Below are 24,140 nucleotides of genomic sequence, written 5' to 3'. Positions count from 1 at the left end.
TCAGCCTCCTAAGTAGCTGGGACTACAGGCATGTACCACCATGCCCGGCTAATTTTTTTATTTTTAGTAGAGACAGGGTTTCACTATGTTGGCTAGGCTGGTCTTGTACTCCTGACTTTGTGATCTGCCCTTACAGGCGTGATCCGAGCCACCGCACCCGGCCCTCATTTTTTAAATGTATTTTTTTATAGAGATGGGGTCCCACTATGCTGCCTAGGGTGGTTTTTAACTCCTGGGTTCAAATGATTCCCCCGAGTTGCCCTTCCAAAGTGCTCAAATTACGGGTGTGAGCCACCACACCTGGCCACTGCCAATATTTTTACAGTGAAATCCGTCAGTCTTTTGTAAAGATCATGATAGCTTTTTTTTTTTTTTGGGAGACAGAGTCTCACTCTGTTGCCCAGGCTGGAGTGCAGTGGCACAATCTTGGCTCACTGCAATCTGCCACCCGGGTTCAAGTTATTCTCCTGCCTCAGCCTCCTGAGTCACTGAGATTACAGGCATCTGCCATGACATCCGGCTAAATTTTGCATTTTTGGTAGAGATGGCATTTCACCATGTTGGCCAGGCTGGTTTTGAACTCCTGACTTCAAGTGATCCACCCCACTCAGCCTCCCAAAGTGCTGGGATTACAGGCATGAGCCACCGTGCCCAGCCGATCATGATAGCTTTTAAAGAACATGATGTGCATGTTAGGGACATAAATGTAGATGCCATATACATGTACTTTTTAACAGCTTTACTGAGATTTAATTCATAAACCATACAATTTACTCATTTAAAGTTATACAATTCAGTAGCTTTTAGTATAGTCACAGAATTGTGCATTCATGACCACAATCAATTTTAGAACATTTCCATTATCCTAAAAATAAACTCTGAAGCCGGGCGTGATGGCTCATACCTGCAATGCCATCACTTTGGGAGGCCAAGGTAGAAAAACTGCTTGAAGCCCAGGAGGTTGGGACTGCAGTGAACCATGATCATGCCACTGCACTCCAGCCAGGGCAACAGAGTGAGGTCCTGTCCCCTGCTCTTCCTCTCAAAAAAGAAACTCCGTACCCCTAAGCTACCCACCTTCCAATCATCCATCCATCCTAGGTAACCACTAATCTACCTTCTGTCTCTATGGATTTGCTAATCTGGATGTTTCACATAAATAGAATCATAAAATGAATATTTGGTCTTTTGTGACTGGCTTCTTTCATTTAGCAAAATGTTTTCAAAGTTCATCCAAATTATAGCATGAATCAGTACTTTCTTTCTTTTTATACCAAATACAAAATATTATGTTTTACAGATATACTACATTTTGTTTATCTGCTTGTCAGTTAATGAACATTCGTTTGTTTCTACATTTTGGCTATTATGAATAATGCTGCTATGAACATTAGTGTGCCAGTTTTTGTACAGACACATGTCTTCCCTAGGAGAAGAATTACAGGATCATATGATCACTCTTATGTTTAACTTTCTGAGGAACTGTGAAACTGTTTTTCCAAAACAGATGTACCATTTCACATACCTATCTACAGTGTATGATGGTTTCAATTTCTCTCTATCTTTTCCCATCTTCTTAAGTATTACTTTCTTTTTTTTAATAGTCTCGCTCTTTCGTACAGGCTGGAGTGCTGTGGCATGATTTCAGCTTACTGCAACCACTGTCCTCTGGGTTCAAGTAATTCTTGTGCCTCAGCCTCCCAAGTACCTGGGAATATAGATGTGCACCACTACACCTGGCTAATTTTTATATTTTTAGTAGAGAAGGGGTTTCACAACATGTTGGCCAGGTTGGTCTCAAACTCCTGACCTCATGTAAACCACTCGCCTCAGCTTCCCAAAGTGCTAGGATTACAGGCATGAGTCACCACGCTTGGTCAGTATTACTACTTCTTACCTGAAAACTAGGAAAGTAAACTATATTCATGAAAAGAGCATCAACAAAACAAACCATACAAGCAGTTAAGAAATGGGGCTAAGCTTATTAATCCCAGGCCCTAGAAGGAAACTCAAGGATTAATGCTATCACATCCTGGGTACTGGAAATGAGCTCTTCTTTCACCCTGGGGCTTCTCAAAGTCTACGCTAGTTTCCCCTAATGAAAAGTCATAATAGATGTCTATTTACAGAGAGGAAGAGAAAAAAATCTAGAGAATATTTTGGACCATAGATAGTCATATGCAGGCTTCTATTTCTATTTGAAATATAACATAACAGCTATGTTTTCCTGAAAAGAGAAGTAAATGGAAACATATCTGAAATGAAAGCTAAGGCTATGGCATATCCATAACTCACAAATAATTAGCAACCAGGTGGCATGGACTATGGGGGAGTTTTCCAAATGGAAGAGAAATGCTAAGAGGCAATAGTTCCACATTCCGGGTCAGCCGCATTTTTCAGAACAGTGCAGATTAGACTAAATTTTGGCTCCTAAACTATGAAAAATAGATTCTGGTTCTCCAAATATCTCCAAGCCAAAACTGACCTCAAATCTATCTATATCTTTCTCATAAAGCCTTGGCAGCTAATTTATAATTTCAAAGAAGCAATAGCTAAATCTATGTTGGTCTTTCAAAAATAAGAGCCTATAAATGACTGGGTCTCTTCAAACAGCTATATCTAGGCCACGTGCAGTGGCTCACGCCTGTAATCCTAGCACTTTGGAAGGCCAAGGCGGGAGGATTGCCTGAGCTCAGGAGTTCTAGACCAGCCTGGGCAACATGGTGAAACCCTTTGTCTACTAAAAATACAAAAAATTAGTTGGGCATGGTGGCACATGCTTGTAGTCCCAGATACTTGGGAGGCTGAGGTATAAGAAATGTTTGAGCCTAGGAGGTGGAGGTTGTAGTGAGCCAAGATTGCACCACTGCACTCTGGCCTGGGCAACAGAGTGAGATCATGTCTCAAAAAATAAAATAATAAAAATAAGAAATAAAATACATAAAAAATAAACAAATAGCTATACCTAAAGTAGATAACAGAGTACTATTAAACATGTAAATTATGGACTGGTGCCTAAACACCTTTATAATTTCGATTTTTTTTAATCTAAGAAATGCAAACAATCACTATGTTTTTTTTGTTTGTTTGTTTTTGAGACAGTCTCACTCTGTTGCCTAGGCTGGAGTCCAGTGGCACAATTTCAGCTCACTGCAACCTCTGCCTCCCAGGTTCAAGCAATTCTCCTGCCTCAGCCTCCTGAGTAGGTGGGATTACAGGCATGCACCACCAAGCCCGGCTAATTTCTATATTTTTAGTTGAGACAGGGTTTTACCATGTTGGCCAGGCTGGTCTTAAACTCCTCACCTTGTGATCCACCCACCTTGGCTTCCCAAAATGTGGGGATTATAGGATTTTCTTTTTTTAAGTCTGTAAATTTAGAATCCTTCAAACATCCCTTGAGTCTTTTAAATTAATATGAATAGATACCAATTCCAAGAAAATGGACTGACACCATTGTTACAAATTCCTTACTATGAGGGACAGAAAGATCATAGAGAGAATATAAAGCAGCTCATTATATGTGAATTATTTACCTCTTGCTACTTTTTTTGTCCACTTAAGGTGAGATTAGGGCATAAGAGCTCCAAAATGAGCTGCAGCATAGTTAATAACTTACCAACTGGACTAGTAGAAACTCGCTGGGAAGGTGGTCTGAAGCCAGGTGCTTTAGAGTTGTCAGGGTGCACGTTTTCCAAGTGTCCAAGCACTGAATTACCCAGGAACGCTGACTGAACAGTGAAAGAGGCATCTGCAGCAACTCGTGAGGACAGTGGACCATCTCCCCAACCCTGGTTAGCTGGCACCTGACTACTATCAAAAAGACTGCTGAAGTGATTGAAAAGTGTGGCTGGGCCAAATGTAGGTGGCAAAGATTTATTTGTTGGATTTATGTGCATCTGAGAACCATTCATAATGTTCACAGCTGAAGAAAGCTGCACTGCAGCTGGTGGACCTTGAGGTGGTGTTAAAGGAACTGGATTTGTAACAAAAATAGACTGGGGATCCTGGTGTATAGTTGCATTTGGTACCACGGAGTAAAAAGAACCTCTGGGCTGCATTCGATGAGAAACTCGAGGTGCTGGTGCAGCTAACTGAGGTAAATTACCGGTGTCCTGATTATCAGCAGCAACCATTCTGGGTGATGTCAAAGTCAATGGAGCAGGTTCTGGGTTAGATGCAAAAGGCATTGATGTAGGACTTACATCAGACACATTGGATGGCTGTGCCTCCTCTTGTGTGTTACTGGAAGGAGGAGTGGGACTACTGGAGGGATGAATTTCTGGAGCTCCTGGGGTGTTGCTGGCAGAGTTATTGCAACTACTTGCAGTTGAAGATGGGGTGCATAGGTTTGCCATGGGCTGGTCCTGTATGGACACTTTCTCTTTGGTGGGTGGCACAGCAGAGAAAGACTCCATCTTTTGTGAAGAAAGCTGTGCTTGAGAAGTACTTGTAGATAAAAATGTGGTGGGCGCCTGCCCACTAGTGATAGGTGCAGAGGAGACAGAAGGCAAGGAACTACAAGTGCTTGTCACAGAAGAAATCACTGTTGCTGGAGGACTCGTCTTAGGCACACAGGCAAACAACTGCTTTCTGACTGATGAAGGAGTCCGGGTATTAGTCATACATAGTTGCTGATTGGCACCAACTACAGAAGAGACAGTGATAGGACAACTGACAGTAGCTAGTCCAGCAGACTCTGAGGGTAAAACAGTCCCATTCTGGTTAGGTAGACGGCTTGTGTTATTATGCTTTGGAGAGCTATTTGTGTTGCCAGGATTCACAGGTCTCACTGGGAATGGTCCCCATGTGTTAGGAGAAGGTGAGAAGGTTCCTCCAAACTGGGCCATGGGTAAGCGAGGATGCCGAATCTGTTGCATAGTTTGAGCAGCCAGCAGGGCAAAATGAGGGTGAGGATAAGCCAAGGGTAGAGAAACTGGGAAAGAAGAACGTACATTTGTTGGAACATTCTTATTAAGTTTATTAGTGGGCTGGAACGTAGATAATGTTGTTGCCTGTGAAGTTACAAGAGTTGGTGCACCCAACGGAAATGCATTTTTACTTGAAGCTGCTGTGGTACCTACTCCAGATGAGAAGTTAGCATGAACAGATTTGGTGCTAGCAGGTGTTCTGATATGATTTTTAGGAATCAAGTCTTCCAGTTCCTTAGCAGGGTCTTGAATAAGAGCATTGATTAGTTGAACTGCGTATCTTGTTGATTCTGTACCACCCCTGGGAAAAATTTAAAAAAACAAAAACAAAAACAGAAACAAGACCGAAAACATTAAAAAAATAAACAACGAGGTAATTTTAACCATCAAATAAAGTTCTTCATTATACCATACCTAACAGGTATGCTTCTTATAATTTCTACTCAAAACTAGCAGTATACATTTTGCACAATTACCTTATTGTGATCATTCTCTCGCCATTCTTATCTTTTTGTTTATCTACATCAATATGGGCACCAGTAACATCTTGTATTGCAGTGATGTTGCATCCTCCTCTTCCCATTATCCTCGATACCACTGAGGCTGGAACAGACAATTTCTTTGACCTATAAAACGAAGAATACATGAGCTTATGAAATTAAATGTTTCTTTATTAAAAAAGATGTCTCAGTAAGTATGTTCATGGACATTTTGTAGAATAACATTTCTCAAATGCTAAAGAGGAAATTATTAAAAGTTTTTATTTTAGAAACTGATCCCTTATGGTATTGAATTGAATTTAGTAAAGTTTAAAATTACATTGCCTCTGCAGTTTCAGAGAACCTAATTTAAAACAAAAATTATATTCAAATCACTCACAATCTAAGCATTCAAATCTGCCCAAAATATTATACATCAAGTAAACTGCAATGACCATGTGTGTTGACTCTTTCTAAATTAAAATAATGAATACCATATTATTAAAATCCACACAGAATATGCTAGCTTATTTATTTTAAACCAGTATCAACAGCTCATACTTAGCATTAAAAAATAAAGCCTCAGGTCAATGATGAGCTGACTTGTATTCTGAATCTAAAGTTGATTATTAGTACTTTAGTTCTAGAATTATTAAGACATAAAAAAGAAATAAAAAAAGAAAGAAAGAGAAAGTCTTTACATTTGAACTATATAAAAAGCAACTTAGCTTATCCAAAAAAGCGAAAATTTCTTGTGTCATATAAAATATGCTTGCAAAATGTATACACTGCTTCTAATTGTGCTTTAGCATATTCTGGATTTAGTATGGCACTGCAGTTTAAAATAATAACCACATTCAAATTATTCATTAGTTAACTAGGTAGCCATCTCACATGAGAAAGAGAAAATTTATGAAAGTTAAAAAGATGGAACTAATTTTATTTACCTTCGTACAACTTCTTTCCACCCTTCTTCTCTTTTCTGACCCCTTTTAGGGCTAGTGAGATTCAGCTTTATGTTTGGAGAGCTTAATGGCAATGACACTGACTTGTAGCTGGTTGACAAGGAATTAGGATTCACTTCACCTTCAAGTCTAAGTAGAGACAAATACCAAGTACAATAAAAGATAAGTTTTAAGATAGAAACTCAAGAGACTATTCCTTTATAGCCAGAGTTACACTGAAATATTCGTATTAAACTTTGGCATATCAAATAAGTCAGAAAAACAGAAATACAGCAAAGAGGGCCCATCATTTATTTTAGTATTAAAATGGATTCAGATGCCAAAAATTAGACCATAATCAATAAAAATGACATAGATAAAATCAAAGCATGCAAATATTTTCAACTTCAGACTTTGAATCCTATAAAAATTTCTAATAATCTAATTTTCTAATTAGTACATGATGAGGAGGACATGAGTGAATTTCAGTTTTGAATATTGAAGACAGATAATGTGGTAGACTTAAATTGTTTAACACAACATGTACTTGGGTAATATACTTCAAATTCTTGTGCCAGGCATGAAGGAAAGGTGGAGGTAGAATTAATAAATCAGAAAAATTTACCGTGTCTGAGTTTTAGAAATAGCAGTACTTGTCTTTTCTTCTTGGGAATGAAGGAGCAGTGAGGGGTATTTAGAGGAGTTCACATCCAGCACAAAATTTAACTCTTGGCTTTTACCACCACTGCTACTCTCGCTGTTGCAATCTGTGCTGTCCAAGTTATCTGAATCACTATTCCCACCTGTACCACCACCTCTAGGTTCTCCATTTATTTTATTTTTATCTGCCTTTTGTTGTGCTAAAGACATATGTTGTTCTGGTAAAATTAAATGTGCTGTAGGAGGGGTTTCTTTCGTTTTGTTCTTCTTATTTTTCCGATTGGTGCTGGGAGTTGTCACCACATTGGCCCTTTTTTTCCCAAATACATTTGTAAATGTTGCAGATGTTGCAGAGATTCCAATTGTGGTGGTGGTGGTTGCACTAGGAGGTTCTATGGGAACTTCTTGCTCCACTGAAATTATTAAGAAGAAAAAAAGTCATACTGAGAGTCACAGAACTCAAATTCTGACAGAATATATTTGATAATTCATAATAACTCAGTCTTCTTTTGAGACGGAGTCTCGCATTGTTGCCCAGGCTGTAGTGCAGAGGTGCAATTTAGGCTCACTGCAATCTCCGCTTCCTGGGTTCAAGCAATTCTCCCGCCTCAGCATCCTGAGTAGCTGGGACTACAGGCATGCACCACCATGCCCAGCTAATTTTTGTTGTATTTGCAGTAGAGAGCGTTTCACCATGTTGGCCAGGATGGTTTTGATCTCCTGATCTCGTGCCACCTGCCTTGGCCTCCCAAAGTGCTGGGATTACAGGCGTGAGCCGCCATGCCCAGCCATATTAACTCAGTCTTTAATATCGTATTTTCCTTTCACCAGTGTTCATTAAGATATTAAGAAAATCCCTTTTTTTTTTTTTTAGATGGAGTCTTGCTCTGTCGCCCAGGCTGGAGCGCAGTAGCGCGATCTTGGTTCACTGCAACCTCTACCTCCTGGGTTCAAGCGATTCTCCTGCCTCAGCTTCCCAGATAGCTCGGACTACAGGTGCACCCCACCATGCCAAGCTAATTTTTGTATTTTTAGTAGAGACAGGGTTTTACCATCTTGGCCAGGCTGGTCTGAAACTCCTGACCTCATGATCTTCCTGCCTCAGCCTCCCAAAGTGCTGGGATTACAGGTGTGAGCCACTGTACCCAGCTGAAATAAAGAAATCTTTACTGTGGCCAGGCACAGTGGCTCATGCCTGTAATTCCAGCACTTTGGGAGGCCAAGGCAGGTGGATTACTTGAGCTCAGGAGTTCAAGACCAGCCTGGGTAACATGGCAAAATCTTGTTTCTACAAAAAATTCAAAAATTAGCAGGCGGTAGTGGTGAGTGCCTGTGGTCCCATCCACTTGGGAGGCTGAGGTGGAAGGATCACCTGAGCCTGGGAGGCAGAGATTGCAGTGAGTTGAGATTGCGCCACTGCATTCCAGCCTGGGCAGCGGAGGGAGACTCTGTCTCAAAAAAAAAAAAAAAAAAAATCTTTACTGTTGTTAGCCTAATAAATATTTACTATTATTTGTTATCAGAACAAATATACACTATTATATTTTATTGCCTAAGGTAGTATAGGACATGCATACTAGCAATATTCTTAATTCTAGTCTCATGAACTAACCAAAACCACAATATAGTTTGAATTTAGGACATTTTTCAAATAGTATTTTAGAATTAGAATTCAAGTAGAACAAAATTATTTGCCTACTATAAGCACTGCCACACAGTACAATAAACAACTCTTTGAGAGTACTAAACCCATCTCTACTGACATTTCAGGCCTCTGTATCCTTGAGCCTGAATCTCAGCTGAAAATAAATTGAGAAACTATACTTCTAATCAGGGGAGGAAAAGTTAGAGAAAACCTTGAAAAAAGCTGGCAAACCTCTTACTATATTGCTTTTAGTATACATGCAATGTTTTATAAGATGATTTAAATTACAACTGAATTTCTTCAAATTACGTGCGTGGTTTACAATGCAAACCACTTTTCAGATTAATAAAGTAAACAAACGTTTAACTAGAGTTAACTAGAGCAAAAAAGACTCAAAATGAAGTTGATAAACAAAGGAGAACCACCACTAATTCAGATGGTTCGTTTCTCACCATCTTCATCATTCTCTTCGTCTTCATCCTCTGGTAGTTCTGAATTCTCCTTAGGTTTGTTTTCTTCATCTTCTTCCTGTTTCCTTTTCTGTTCCTCTTTTTTCTTTTTTCTCTTTTCTTTTCTTTTCTCTCTTTTAGCGGCAAGAGCCTGCTTTCTGCTCTCTTCTCTTGACTGCAAATAAAGTAGGTTTGTAATTTTAACAATAAGGCAGTAATGCAAAATAAAGAATGAAATGATATTTTTGTTTATGATACACAGGAATTTCCACGGGTGTTACTCTCAAAACACATTTATAAATGTCACCAAGAAAAAATAAACTGGACACCATCAAAATTAAAAACTTTTTTGTACTTCAGAGGAATCATCAAGAAAGTAAAAAGTTGGCTGGGTGTGGTGGCTCACACCTGTAATTCCAGCACTTTGAGAGGCTGAGGCTGGTGGATCACCTGAGGTCAAGAGTTTGAGACTAGCCTGGCCAACATGGCAAAACCCCATCTCTGCTAAAAATACAAAAATTAGCTGGATGTGGTGGCACATACCTGTAGTCCCAGCTAATGGAGAGGCTGAGGCAGGAGAATCACTTGAACCTGGGGACCTGGGAGGTGGAGGTTGCAGTGAGCTGAGATCGCACCACTGCACTCCAGCCTGGGAGACAGAGTGAGACTCTGTCTCAAAAAAAAAAAAAAGAAAGAAGAAAGAAAGCAAAAAGTCCATGTTTAAAATGGAAAAAATGTTTTTGCAAATCACACAACTGGTAAGGGACTTGTATCTACAATATATAAAAAAATCTTAACTCACTAATGAAAAGACAATCCATTTAAAAAATAGATTATGAAAACATGAAGTTATATATAGGTTGGGTGTGGTAGCTCACACCTGTAATACAAGCAAGCACTTTGGGAGACTGAGGAAGGAAGAGGTAAGACTGCCTGAGCCCAGGAGTTTAAGGCCAGCCTGGGCAATATAGCAAGATCCCGCCTCTATAAAAAATAAGAAAATTAGCTGGGCATGGTGACCTATGCCTATAGTCCCAGCGACTTGGGAGGCAGAAGGATTGCATGTGCCCAGGAGTTTGAGGCTCCAGTGAGCTATAATCATGCCACTGCACTCAGCCTTGACAACAGACTAAGACCCTGTCTCTTTAAAAAAAAAAAAAAAAAATTCATTAAAAATAAAAAGTTAAACACTTCAAATATACACAAATTTTTATTTGTCGAACATATCTCAATAAAACTATTTTTTTTTAAATAGAAAAAGGATCTGAATAGACATTTCTCCAAAGAAAATATACAAATGACCAATAAGCACAGAAAGAGATAGATGTTCAATTAGCTAACAGGGAAAATAAAATCCAAGTTACAAGATATCCACTTCATACCCACTAGGATGGCTACAATCAAAAAGACAGATAATAATATCGGTGAGGGTGTGGAGAAACTGAAACCTTCATATACTGCAGGTAGGAATGTAAAACGATACAGCCACTTTGGAAAATAGTCCGGCGCTGCCTTAAATAGTTAAACACAGAACTAGCATATGATTCAGTAATTCCATTCATAGGTACATACTCCAGAGAAATAAAAACATTTTCATACAAAAACCTGTATACTTATATTCATAGTAGCATTATTTATACTTGCCAAAAAGTGGAAACAACCCAATGTCCATTAACTGATAAGCAGATAAACAAAATGTGGTCTATCTAGAGAACGGAATTGTTTTTGTATTTGGCAATAAAAAGAAATAAAGCACTCATTTGGGCTACAACACAGATGAATTTTGAAAACATTTCACTAAGTAAAAAACCATACACAAAAGACCAAATATTATATGATTTCATTTATGTGAGAAGTCCAGAATTGGCAAATCTATAGAGATAGAAAGTAGATTAGTAGTTACCTAGAACAGAGAGATTGCAGCGGAGGAATAGGAATGTGATAGCTATGGAGTGCAGGGTTTCTTTTTACGATAGTCATAATGTTCCAAAATTAATTGTGCTGATAAATGTACAATTCTGTGAATATACTAAACACCACTGAATTACATAACCTATTTTATTATTTTATTTTATTTATTTTAGAGATAGAGTCTCGCTCTGTCACCCAGGCTGTAGTGCAGTGGTGTGATGTTGGCTCACTGCAGCCTCCGCACGCATGACAGTTTCCAGTGATTCACCTGCCTCAGCCTCCCAGGTAGCTGGGATTACAGGCATGTGCTACCATGCCTGACTAATTTTTTTATTCTGAGTAGAGATGGGGTTTCACCACGTTAGCCAGGCTGGTCTCGAACTCCTGACGTCAGGTCATCTGCCCACTTTGGCTTCCCAAAGTGCTAGGATTACAGGTGTGTATGTAATTTTATATGGGTAAATTGCATGGTTTGTGGAGTGAATTTCACTAATGCTATTTAACAAAAACATTTATGTGGCATCTATTTATGTGCCTAAAATGCAGCTATCATGATCTTTACAAAAGACTGATAAATCTCGCTGTAAAAATACAGATAAGAAGCTATTACAGAGATTATTCTTTCCTACTTTATAGAATTTATTTTTATTTATTTGCATTTTTTTTTTTAAGTAGAGACAGGGTCCCACTATGTTGCCCAGGCTGGTCTTGAACTCCTTGGTTCCAGTGATCCTGCTGCCTCAGCCTCCCAAAGTACTAAGATGACAGGCATGAGCCACAACACATGCCCAGCCTGTATTTCTTTTTCTGTGAATTGCCTATTCACATGATCATTTTTTATTATTGGTAAGTTATTTTTTCTTCCTCAGTGATTATAAGCAATATTTTCTTCTCTCTTTAGCTTAATAGATTTTTTAAACCAAAATTTGCTATCAAAATTTTAGCATCTCTCAATGATCATACTTTTTCTCTTCCTTTAATCAACAAAATATTTTCATTTTAAGCTATCTCTTGCATTCCTAGCATAACTCTACTTAATCGTGATGTTTTTTCTTTTATTTTTTTGTTTTTTCTTTTAATATAATTTCTGAACTCAATATCAACACTCTCATTTTCCAGGTAAGCAGACTGAGCCTCAGAAAGACAAAGTTTTAGTTTGTTTTAATTTTTCCATTATACCACACATCCTAGGATACTAGACAGTCTTTAATTGGGAATCTAATAAATTACTTGTAACCCGGGTCTTAAGATAAACAAATGATTTCCAATGCTTTACTAAATTTCTCTGCAGACCAATGTTAACATAGGTTTTTTTTTTTTTTTGAGACAGAGTCTAGCTCTGTCACCCAGGATGGAGTGCAGTGGTGCAATCTTGGCTCACTGCAACCTCTTTGTCCTGGGTTCAAGCAATTTTCCTGCCTCAGCCCCCTGAGTAGCTGGGACTACAGGTGTGTGCCACCATGCCTGGCTAATTTTTATATTTTTAGTAGAGATAGGGTTTCACCATGTTCGCCAGGCTGGTCTTAAACTCCTAACCTCAGGTGATCCGATTGCCTTGGCCTCCCAAAGTGCTGGGATTACAGGCATGAGCCACTGCGCCCAGACAGGATTTTTTTTTTTTCTTTTGGTGCCAGGGTCTCGCTCTGTCACCCAGGCTGGAGTGCAGTGCCAAAATCATAGCTCACTGCAGCCTCAACCTCCCAGGGCCAAGTGATCCTCTCGCCTCAGCCTCCTGAGTAGCTGGGACTACGGGTGTGCACCACCATGCCCAGTGAAGTTTTTAAACTTTTAGTAGAGATAAAGTCTCACTATGGCCCATCCTGGTCTCCAATCCTGAGCTCAAGCCATTCTCCCTCCTAGGCCTCCCAAAATGCTGAGATGACAGGTGTGAGGTACTGCACCTAGCCATAAATTGGGATCTTGCTCAAAATCTAGTCCCTTACTTATATTTGGGCTCAAAACATATTTTTTTGAATGACAGGTCAGAATCAAGAAATTGATGGTGGTACAAGAATCTATTACCCATTGTCTTTGCATCATACATTGTTAAGAGTCAGGTGACAAGTTTATCCTAGCAGATTTTCTTTTTGTCTGAGACAGGGTCTCTGCTACCCAGGCTAGAGTGCAGTGGCACAATCACAGCTCACTACAACCTCTGCCTCCCGGGTTCAAGCCATCCTCCCATCAAGCCCTCCCAAGTGGCTGGGACTCTAGGTGCCTGCCACCATGCCCGGCTAATTTTTGTTTTTTGTAGAGATGGGGTTTTGCCATGTTGCCCAGGCTGGTCTCAAACTCTGAGACTCAAGCAATCTACCCTCCTCAGCCTCCCAAAGTGCTGGGATTACAGGCATGAGCCATGACATCTGGCAATTTCTTTTTTTTTTTTTTTTAAAGTAGAGACAGAGTCTTGAACTGTTGTCTAGGCTGGACTGCTGTGGTACAATCATGGCTCACTGGAGCCTTGACCTCCTGGACTCAAAGTGATCCTTCCACTTCGGCCTCCTGAGTAGCTAGGACTGCAGGCACCACCATACCCAGCTGTTTATTAAAATTTTTTTTTGTAGAGATGAGGTCTCACCCTGTCACCCAGGCTAGAGTGCAATGGCAGAATCACAGCTCACTGCAACCTCTGCCTCCTGGGCTCAGCCCTACCTCTCATCCTCACTATGTTGCCCAAATTGGTCTTGAATCCCTGGGCTCAAGAGATCCTCCTGCCTCAGCCTACCAAATTGTTGTGATTACAGGTGTGAGCTACCATGCCTAGTTGTAGGGGGGAGATCCCGTAAGTGCCAAGACAGGAGCAAAAGGCCTCAGCCTATTTCCATACAAATAATGAAGAAGAAAGTAACTGGAAATATAACCCTAGTAGTTATTAGTTATTCATATGTGATCTCAGTTATTCATAGGTGATCTTAATTCTTTTACTAATGCCTATCAGGTAAGAAGTGTGAACCTGGGGTGACACTGTGAAATGAATGACACTAAGGCAAGATGCTTTAAGCCCTCTGTCACGCCCGCATAAGGGCTGCTGGAGGGTGCCTTGGCTGTGCCGCAGTGCCAGCGCTGTGAAGGTGCCCGCTGTTTAGCCAGCTAGGGAAGGAGATGTCCAAAATGGCCAAGACATCTCCTTCCTGGGGAAGTTTGGAGAACACTCCACTTCTCCAAGCTCTTGTGGTAAGGCCTGGCGGCTGTCAGGTAGGACCGCAGATATCCAGGGGCTTAACTGTCTCTTTGTGATGCTGTGCTTCAGTGGTCACGTCCCATGTCTACTCTCATGTTCTACTTCTGCATCTGGTTCCTCTGTCTTAGAAAAGATAATCAGTAATAGTAACAGAAATCTTAATGTTTTAGTTCTTTCTTGATAAGTATGGAAAAAGTGCTGATGCATTATGCTCCTTACCTCAATTCGGGCGCCAGAAATTCCTAAGCCCCTATCTGAATGACACGTGATATACTTGACCCTATCACTGCCATGCCCTATCTACCCTGCCCCCAGTTACCAACCACCAAGGCCATGCCCTACCTACCCTGCCCCCCAGATTTGCAACTCAATAAAAGTGAGGGCATCCCGTGGGGCCACTGCTGGTCTCCCAGATTTGGGTAGCAGTGGACCCCTGGGCCCAAACTCTCTTTTCTCTATCTCTGTGTCTTGTGTCTTTTATTTCTACAATTTCTCGTCTCCGCACCAGCCGGGAGCGGCTCACAGAACCTTGTGGGGCTGGACCCTACACCTGGCCTCAAAAACTTCTAAAAAGGACATTATTTTTCCCACTCACCTTTTCCAGATCAAGTTCCTTTAAAAGAATACTTGCATTCTTATTTGCTTCTGCAGCTTGCTGGTCTTTAGCCTTCACAATTGTCTCAACACATTGATGACATTTTTTCAATAGTTCCTACAGCAGACAGTAGAATTATGTAAATATATAATGAAACATAATATAAAGAGGCCAAATAAAACTTAAGCTGATGAGCACCTTTAAAGTCCAGAGGTTAAAGCTCAAACTGAAAAGTCACTAAACCAAATTAAGCTATCCTTTGAGTCCAGGCATGTATCAATCTTTCACAAAAATAAGGCACCATTTCCCTAAAAACCTGCATGTCCTTAAGAAGCCTACTAATCAGGCTAATAGTTTAGTACCTTGGCTGCAGTCAGTGTGAGTATGGTCCACAGTAGAAATCTCAAAATAGTTTATCAGAAGTATTATACCCATCTATTTTTCAAATGGAGAAACAAAAGCATAAAGAGATCTGGTGACTAACCTTTCAGCATATAAAAAGAACAAGTTCCTAACTGCACACTTTGACATATCATTCCACAAAGAACAAAAATATGCTTCAGTAGCATATTAAACTTACCTTATCTGTAATTGTTGCTATGTATCTCATGCATTCTATATCAGAAGGGAACTGATTTACTTCCTTTACCAAATATTGAACAACTTTTACATGACCCTGTAAGAAGTACAACAATCTTAGACAAGGTAGCAGGAAAATATATTATTTTTAAGAATAAAAAGAAAGTACACAACAACAAAAAATACAAAGGAATCCCTTGAAATTTGGCATATATGCTTACCAATTTAAGAATAAAAAGGCAGATTAATAATGCCAGATAATTTACTAAATTTGAAATTAAAATTATGAAAATAAGAGTGTTCAGTTTATAAACAGAAAAGCATAAATACAAGAATGTGTGCTCAGGAATGCATGGTGGACTAGAAGACACTTATCCTGAATTTAATTCCACTGAAAGTAGAAAAAGCTTTTGTAGAAAAATAGTATCTCCTAGAATAAATCTATTAATAAAACAAACGTTGGTAATGTAAAATGAACCTCAATGTAAAAGGGAAATAAGTCCTAAAACAAAGGATTTTTTAAAATTTCAAAGCCTCACTAACTAAACAAGATGAACTATCACATCTTTCTGAGCCTTAGGATTTGAATCTAAATAAAATACTTTCTAAATGCCATTATCAAGGGCTGAAAGATCTGTAACCAATTCTAAGCATATCTTTTTTTTTTTTTTTTGAGACACAGTCTCGCTGTTGTCGCCCAGGCTGGAGGGCAGTGGTGCAATGGTGATGGTGCAATGGTGCTGGAGGTTGATTCACTGCAACCTCCGCCTCCCGGGTTCCAGCAACTCTCCTGCCTCAGCCTACGGAATAGCCGAGATTACAGCACCTGCCACCATGCCCAGCTGATTTTTATATTTTTATTAGAGATGGGGTTTCACCATGTCAGCCAGGCTGGTCTCGAACTCCTGACCTCAGGTGATCCACCCACCTTGGCCTCCCAAAGTGCTGGGATTATAGGCATAACCACTGTGCCCAGCCAGTATATCTATTTTAATATAACCAAACTTGCATAGTTTCTCTTCCTACTAAGGTTCTAAAACATCCTCAAGAATTAGTGTGATGGAGATAAAAATCAGAGAAATGCTTGCCTCTGAGGCAGGAAAGTGACTAAAAGTGGGCAAGAAGGAACTTTCTAGGGTTACAGAAATAATTTGTATCTTTATGGGTTACATGTATATATACATTTATCAAAATGTATACATACAACTAACATGGGTTACATGTATGTATACATTTATCAAAACTAAGCCACATACCTTAAAGATTCATGCACTTCACTATATGTAAATTGCACTGTGCATAACTGGGTATATAAATAGTGCTGAAAAAGATAGTCATGACTCTTGTCCTCATGGACCTACCAGTCTAGTTGGCTAGATAGGCATTAAAATGGTAAGTATATATTTGAAGATATAATTACAAATTGGGATAAGGAAAATCAAAACTCAACTATAAAAGATAACCAGAGGGACCTTTTGTGGATCAGGTGTTAGGGAAGTACTCTTTGAGAAGTGACATGTAAAATTGGAGCTAACGGACGAGTAGAGAGGTGAGCTAGGTGAAGAGCAAGGGAAAACATGTTAGCAAAAGAAAACCAGTGAGCAAACGCCCTGAGACAGTTGAAAATTTAGTGCATTCTAGGCCAGTATCTAGAGAACGTAGTGAGCAAAGGGGGATACTATCATAAATGACTGGCCTGGAGAGGTTGACATGCACCTTATTATGCATGTCTTTACAGGCTCTAATAAGTAGTTTATAGTTTGGGAAGCTATAGCAATGGGAAGGCTTTTAAAAATATAGCAGATAAGTGAACTTTAATATATATAAGAGGGGCTGGGCATGGTAGCTCACGCCCATATCTCAGCACTTTGGGAGGCAGAGATGGGAGGATCGTTTGAGACCAGCCTGGGCAACATAGCAAGACCTCATCTCTACAAACATAAAAATAAAAAGGTCTGAGCATGGTGGTGCACGCCTGTGGTCCCAGCTACTCGGGAGGCTGAGGCGGTAGGATCACTTGAGCCTGGGAGGCTGAGGCTATATTGAGCAATGATCATGCCACTGCACTCCAGCCTAGGTGATAGAGTGAGAACCTGTTTCTCTCTCTCTCTCAGACACACACACAAAAGATACAGTAACTTTTTATGAAAGTCTACTCCTTTTTAGGTAGGAAAAAAATCCATCTGCATATAATACGTTTCCTTAAATCTTCTATTTTATGAATATCATATATCACAAATAGTCAAGACACCAAGTGATTTAACAACCAAGTCGCTTATAGTGAACTACCACAAAGCTTTTAGATTTGGCCACAAAAGAATGAAAAGAAGGCTGGGCCCAGTGGTTCATGCCTGTAGTCCCAGGCTTTGAGAGGCTAAGGCAGGTGGATCACTTGAGGTCGGGAGTTCGAGATCAGCCTAACATGGAGAAACCCCATCTCTACTAAAAATACAAAATTAGCTGGGTGTGGTGGCACATGCCTGTAAATCCCAGCTACTCAGGAGGCTAAGGCAGGAGAATCACTTGAACCCAAGAGGCAGAGGTTGTGGTGAGCCGAGATCATGCCACTGTACTCCAGCCTGGGCAACAAAAGCGAAACTCTGTCTCAAAAATAAAAAAAAGAATGGAAAGATAACAGTGATTTTTGTACGGAAATATATTCAATTCTCCAACATCAACTTATCTTTCTCACATGCTTTCAATTTAGCATTGGCTTGAAATTACTAAATTTGACCTTTCTTCCCCCATATCAAATTACCTTGCGAAATGCTGACATAAGGGGCGTGATTTTCCGGTTATCTGCTGCATCTACATCAGCGCCTGCTTGTACTAGCAACTGCACAACATCAAAATGACCTCCATTGGATGCCAGCCAAAGTGGTGTATTTCCCTTTTTGTTACGAACATCAATGTGGGCTCCCCTGTAAACAAAGAATATTAATACAGTTTGTTTCCTGTAAGAAGAGGTTGGCTTTTTCTAGCTTTTTCTATCATCTATCTTTTACAAAATAACATGCAAATAATCTTAACAATGTCAATAAAGTAAAATAATGTTATTAACTTTAAAAGCACTGAAATGTGAAAAGGACTATGAGAAGTTCTATGTATAATAGGAAATTACTAACCTATGAATCAGGAGTTCACAAAATTTGTAGTGACCTTTGTCTGCTGCTATTGTTAAAGCAGTGTCTCTTGAGGAAGGCACAGGGGGAGCATTAACATCTGCTCCTTTATCAAGAAGAACTCTTCCAACCTCTGCATACCCTCCAGAAGCTGCTTCCATCAAAGGGGTAAGACCAGTCTGTTTAAATCAATAAATCATGCAATTAAATTACATAATTTCTTTTTTCCTTTTTAACTATTCCATGGACCAAAACTAAGTTATATAATTTCTTTAAAAAACTGAAGCAATTAACTTTTAAGACAATTCTAATTCTGATTAGCTCTCAAAAGAGCTAAGCAATATTCAGCCTTGAATTTTACTAAACAGCAGTAAAAATTGTTAGATTCAGTAAGACATGCTAGAATGAACTTAAAACATGTTATCTCATGCTAAAATAAATCCCATAATTTCTGTACTTTCATGAATTTACTCAGATAATTTCTTTGCACAGTGAATACAGACATTAAAAATAAAGAGATTAAAATCACTTTATAAATTTTTTTGCATATGTGCCTTTGGTATATTAGTCTCTAACATTTTTTCGAAGGACATATCCTATTGGTACCATCCAAAATAATGTAGATTTCTCTAGGACTTTTAATGGATAAGTGGCACACAATGAATACTTATAACAGAAAAAGACAAACTGAGTAGCAGGAAAAACTCATTTTTCTTTGTGTGGTTAAAAAAAAAAAAAAAAAAAAGAAAAAACTACATTTACTCATTACTTATATTAAAAGAATGTAAATGTCGCACTGAACTTAAAGAAGTAAAAGGAGGCTGGGTGCAGTGGCTCACGCCTGTGATCCCAGCACTTTGGGGGGCTGAGGTGGGCGGATCACCTGAGGTCAGGAGTTTGAGACCAGCCTGACCAACATGGAGAAACCCCATCTCTACTAAAAATACAAAATTAGCTGGGTGTGGTGGTGCATGCCTGTAATCCCAAGAATCACTTGAACCCACGAGTCAGAGGTTGCCATGAGCCAAGATCGTGTCAACGCACTCCAGCCTGGGTGGGCAACAAGAGCAAAAAGATTTTCGTCTCAAAAAAATTTCAGGGAAAAAATATAGGATTTACAGTCAAACCTTTCCAATTTGAAATGGCCATTAGATTTGCTGTTGGCTGATTATTAAAAATTCTACCCAACCTACATTTTCCTGGAGTTCTAAGAGCCTTGCAATTCTAAGCAAAGAAATTCAAGCCAATGACATATTAATTCCTATTTTCTTAATACCAAATAGTCATGAAACTGTCAAAATCTGCCATGGTCAAATTAGATGTTAGCTGCCCTAATTTTATAACTTATGAACTGAAGTTTTGCTTGGGATTTTTACAATAATAAGCACATGCCTCATTAAAGGAGTTCTTTAAAAGTCTACAGTGTAATAGTTAATACAAAATAATCTTACTATATTCAAAAGTTGTAAGCTACAGTATTAATAGAAAGCTATTCAAGGCTGAGGTTGGGAAAAGTACTAATTCTGTTTTCTTCACTGTCCTTAATAAAAGTCATGATGGTGACGGTATATCAATCACTACTACATAGCATAATTCCCCAATTCTGCATTGGGGTATCAGTTTTAACTTACGACAATTTAAAATATTACATTCAATTTGAGTTAAAATGCCGTATTTTTTCCATTAGAAATGTATCTGAAATAGTCGACAAGTTATAAAATGCTTACCTTTGCCCTATGTTCAACATTGGCTTTTCGGTCCAGAAGCAAACTCACTACTTCTGCTCGGCCCTGGAAACAGGCCAGGGTGAGAGCCGTGTTCCGATTGGTCTCTATCTGGGCATTAATGTCTGAACCCATATCAAGCAGCAGTTTTACTGCAGGAACATGTCCATTCATTGCAGCCAACATCAGGGGAGAAATACCTAGTTTACTCCCAGTCCTAAGGGGGGAAATGTGCTTAGAAAATTAAAATAATATGTTGCCTATTATTTTAGAAAAGCATTAAAAATGAAAACGTTTCACTAAAAAGAGAAGTTTCTAATATCAATTAATAGATTTTATTTGATTTGACCAATAATAAAGAATAAGAAAATGCCACAATTTAAACATAATTTCTGGCTGGGCACAGTGACTCACGCCCGTAATCCCAACACTTTGGAAGGCCAAGGTGGGTGGATCACCTGAGGTCGGGAGTTTGAGACCAGCCTGACCAACATGGAGAAACCCTGCCTCTACTAAAAATACAAAGATAGCTGGGCGTGGAGGCGCATGCTTGTAAACCCAGCTACTCAGGAGGCCGAGGCAGGAGAATCACTTGAACCAGGGAGGTGGAGGTTGCAGTGAGCCAAGATCATGCCATTGCACTCCAGCCTGGGCAACAAAGTGAAACTCCACCTCAAAAAAAAGTAAATAAATAATAAAACATAATTTCTATTTAGGGGATTATAAATTTCCAACTACATATATAAAGTACTGTTTCTGAGATCAGATGAGATTAGGTAAGTTTAGGGTGGTAGGGCCACAGAACAAAATTTCAAAATTTTGAAATGAGACCTCTTTATAAGCAGCCACATTACTGAGATAAGTTGAGATTACTTATAAACACATTACAGGTGTAATTGTTGGCTTTGCAACTTTAGTACTATCTTAATTTAAAATGGTATCTGTCTAAAAGCTTAGAGGTAGACATTTAACTCCAAAGTAGTAACTTAGGAGTAACTTACAAAACATGAAAAATAAAATTAACAGGTTAATACCTTGAATTAATTTCTGCCCCAGCATTAAGCAGAATCTTAATGATATTAACATATCCTCCAGATGCAGCTAGACTCAGTGGTGTATAATCAGATACATTCCTATGTTCTTTATTTGCACCTCGAGCCAGCAGCAAGTCTACCACCTACAAAGTAAAAATATGGATAGAGAAGAGTGTTTACACCAAGGGCTCAACTTACAATGAAGGAAACACAAAGAAACAGGATTTATAACTTCCTTTTCTAAATATATGATATTTTAATTACATTTCATTAGGCCCTAAATATTGAAATGTCAGCAATAGATACATGGATTCAATCTCAGGAATTCAGAGCTTTGAAATCTCAATTATACTGCAATAACAAGATGTTACCCTTTATATTTGTCATTTATTGGGCAATAAAGTTGCCTCTCATGTGTAGAATTGTGATTCATTGAATCCAAATAAATGTAAGGATTAAGATAATTTTTATTTGGCTTTAAGGGCAAGAAACAGATTCTTTAAAACAGCATTTGGGGCCAAGCATGGTGGTTTATCCCTGTAATCCCAGCACTTTGGGAGGCCAAGGCAGGAAGATCCCTTGAGGCCAGGAGTTCAAGGCCAGCCTGAGCAACATAATGAGACCTCATCTCCACCCTTCTGTTCTCCCCACAATCCCCTGCCAGAAAAGGGCATTTACATTCCCATAAAACGTAACAGAAGTATCCCTTTGCTCAGAAAGTATATGGAACATGTCAAAATACGGGCAGGGCCAGGCATGCTGGCCCATAACTATAATCCCTGTACTTTGGGAAACCAGGAGTTTGAAACCAGCCTGGGCAACATTACATGACCGCATCTCTACAAAATAGCCCTAGCTGGGTGGGAGGCTGAGGACTGCCTGAGCCCCAGAGATCGAGGTTATAGTGAGCTATGATTGCGCCACTGCACTCTAGCCTGGGAGACAGAGCAAGACCCTATCTCAGAAAAACAAATACACAAAATACATGCAAATTTTATTCATTAGCTAAAATACTAATCATATGCATATTTTAAAATACAAGCAAAATATTTACAAAATGAAAATTAAATTAACATTAACACACCTCCTGACGTCCACCAGAACATGCCAATGAAAGTGGAGTATCCTTAGTTCGTTCAGACTGTGCTTCTATATCTCCACCTTTATCCAAAAGAATTTCAACAACTCCAACATGCCCTGCTGTTGCTGCCAGGATTAGTGGTGTGAAACCTAAATCAGAAAATGAAAATCTTAAACAAATTTATGTTTCTTGTTTTATTTTAAAGCCACTGTTTTCCATTCTCTAGCATTTTAGCAAAATAAAGCCTTCAGGGCAGATACTGATAACAATTTAACATAGAACTACTCTAAATCCTAATTTGTTATCGACTAAAAACCCATAAACACCTAATTAAAAAACTAAGTCAGTAAAAATTATTAAAGTTTATACTAATAATTAACTTTGATGCCTCTGTATGAAATACCTTTGGATTAAGAAGGGCAACCACAACTTGCTCTTTTTCACTAATGATCTATAGTCTAATTTTTGGAGAATTATCTGGCTCTGCAGAATAATGAATCTGGATATTCCTAATTGAAATATGCTTATCTATCTTATCACTAAGATAGTCTAGGAACTATTTATCAATAATAAAAGTTACAATTGTTTTCTGATGTAATTACACTCAGATTTTATTTCTGACTGACATTTACCTTTTTTGTCTCTGTGTTCAATTTTGGCATCCCGTGCAATAAGCACAGATACAAGTTCTTCATGACCACCTGCACAAGCTAGTGTTAATGCTGTGTCATGATTGCTCTCAGTCTAGGAGAAGAAAAAAATAAGTTAAATTTTTTTTAACAGAAGTTATCAATTGAAGAGCAAATAATAATTCTTTTCACAATAAATGTAAAATGATAATTTTCCTTTCCAAAGAAAATTAGAATGTGCAAAATAAGTTTAAATAAAGCAATCTACTCACATGTGCATCAATGTCAACTGAAGGATACACAGGGGGCATAGATTGGGAAGCCACATTGCTTGTAGTCTGTGAACAGGATTCAGGTGTAAGACACTCTGTGGTCTGAGAAGAACTGTTGGAAGCAGTGGGCACTCTGGTACTAACAGCTGAAAAACAATATTCATATTGCTAAATTTCACTTTAAAGAGTAAGGTTATTTGTACACAAAAAAACACAGAAAACAGAAATTTCCATAGCAGTAATATATAGTAATAGTAAAATCACAAGTTTTGGAATCAGACAGACCTACATTTGAATATTAGTTCCAACACTGACTTTCAGATCTTGGGCAAGTAATTTAATTTCTCTGAGCCTCAATTTTCCTTATGTGTATAATGGGGACAATAATGATACCTGCCTTGGAAGGTTATAGGAAAGACTTCTTGAGACAATGCAGATAAGATGCTTAACACAGTGCCTGATATTTAGTGCCTATACTAAATATAAATAGTAGTTTTTTACATTGTCAGTAGGGAGGAAAAAATTTTTTCTAAAAATAAAAATAAATAAAAGGAGTTCTATATTTTAGTTTGTAAAAGTCAATTGGATAAAAATATCCTGTGTACAATTCAAAAAAAGTGGGCTGGTCACGGTGGCTCACACCTGTAATCCCAGCACTTTGGGAGGCGGAGGGCGGGCGGATCACCTGAGGTCAGGAGTTCAAGACCAGCCTGGCCAACATGACAAAACCCCATCTCTACAACAAAATAAAAAAGTTAGCCAGGCATGCTGGTGCATGCTTGTAATCCCAGCTACTTGGAAGGCTGAGGCAGGAGAATCGCTTGAACCCGGGAGGTGGAGGTTGCAGTGGGCTGAGACCATGCCACTGCACTCCAGCCTGGGTGACAGAGCTAGACTCGATCTC

The 24,140-nt window shown here is 39.0% G+C and overlaps 1 protein-coding gene and 1 non-coding gene across 17 annotated transcripts in view; one reads left to right on the top strand and one right to left on the bottom strand.

Moving 5' to 3' along the window:
- Positions 1 to 24,140, bottom strand: part of LOC108310087 (ankyrin repeat and KH domain-containing protein 1) — a 133,690-nt gene that overhangs the window by 14,436 nt on the left and 95,114 nt on the right. For all 16 annotated transcript variants that reach the window (XM_017536768.2, XM_037741417.1, XM_017536771.2 and 13 more), the window contains 14 exons: positions 23,237 to 23,382; positions 22,968 to 23,079; positions 22,339 to 22,484; positions 21,255 to 21,397; positions 20,224 to 20,437; positions 18,500 to 18,675; positions 18,133 to 18,295; positions 15,376 to 15,471; positions 14,796 to 14,912; positions 9,112 to 9,283; positions 6,980 to 7,427; positions 6,358 to 6,504; positions 5,408 to 5,557; positions 3,620 to 5,232 (listed from right to left, as the gene is read on the bottom strand). In XM_017536768.2, coding sequence (XP_017392257.1) covers positions 3,620 to 5,232; positions 5,408 to 5,557; positions 6,358 to 6,504; positions 6,980 to 7,427; positions 9,112 to 9,283; positions 14,796 to 14,912; positions 15,376 to 15,471; positions 18,133 to 18,295; positions 18,500 to 18,675; positions 20,224 to 20,437; positions 21,255 to 21,397; positions 22,339 to 22,484; positions 22,968 to 23,079; positions 23,237 to 23,382 — 3,843 coding nt within the window. The remainder of the gene's footprint in view (positions 1 to 3,619; positions 5,233 to 5,407; positions 5,558 to 6,357; positions 6,505 to 6,979; positions 7,428 to 9,111; positions 9,284 to 14,795; positions 14,913 to 15,375; positions 15,472 to 18,132; positions 18,296 to 18,499; positions 18,676 to 20,223; positions 20,438 to 21,254; positions 21,398 to 22,338; positions 22,485 to 22,967; positions 23,080 to 23,236; positions 23,383 to 24,140) is intronic.
- LOC119472453 lies at positions 5,996 to 6,072 on the top strand. The gene has a single exon (XR_005201597.1). It is a non-coding gene; the product is annotated as a small nucleolar RNA SNORD45 (small nucleolar RNA).

The sequence above is a fragment of the Cebus imitator genome, unplaced genomic scaffold (assembly GCF_001604975.1).
Source record: "Cebus imitator isolate Cc_AM_T3 unplaced genomic scaffold, Cebus_imitator-1.0 Scaffold101, whole genome shotgun sequence".
Taxonomy (NCBI): domain Eukaryota; kingdom Metazoa; phylum Chordata; class Mammalia; order Primates; family Cebidae; genus Cebus; species Cebus imitator.
The sequence above is the reverse complement of the archived record's forward strand: the minus strand, read 5'-3'. Positions and strand labels throughout refer to the sequence as shown.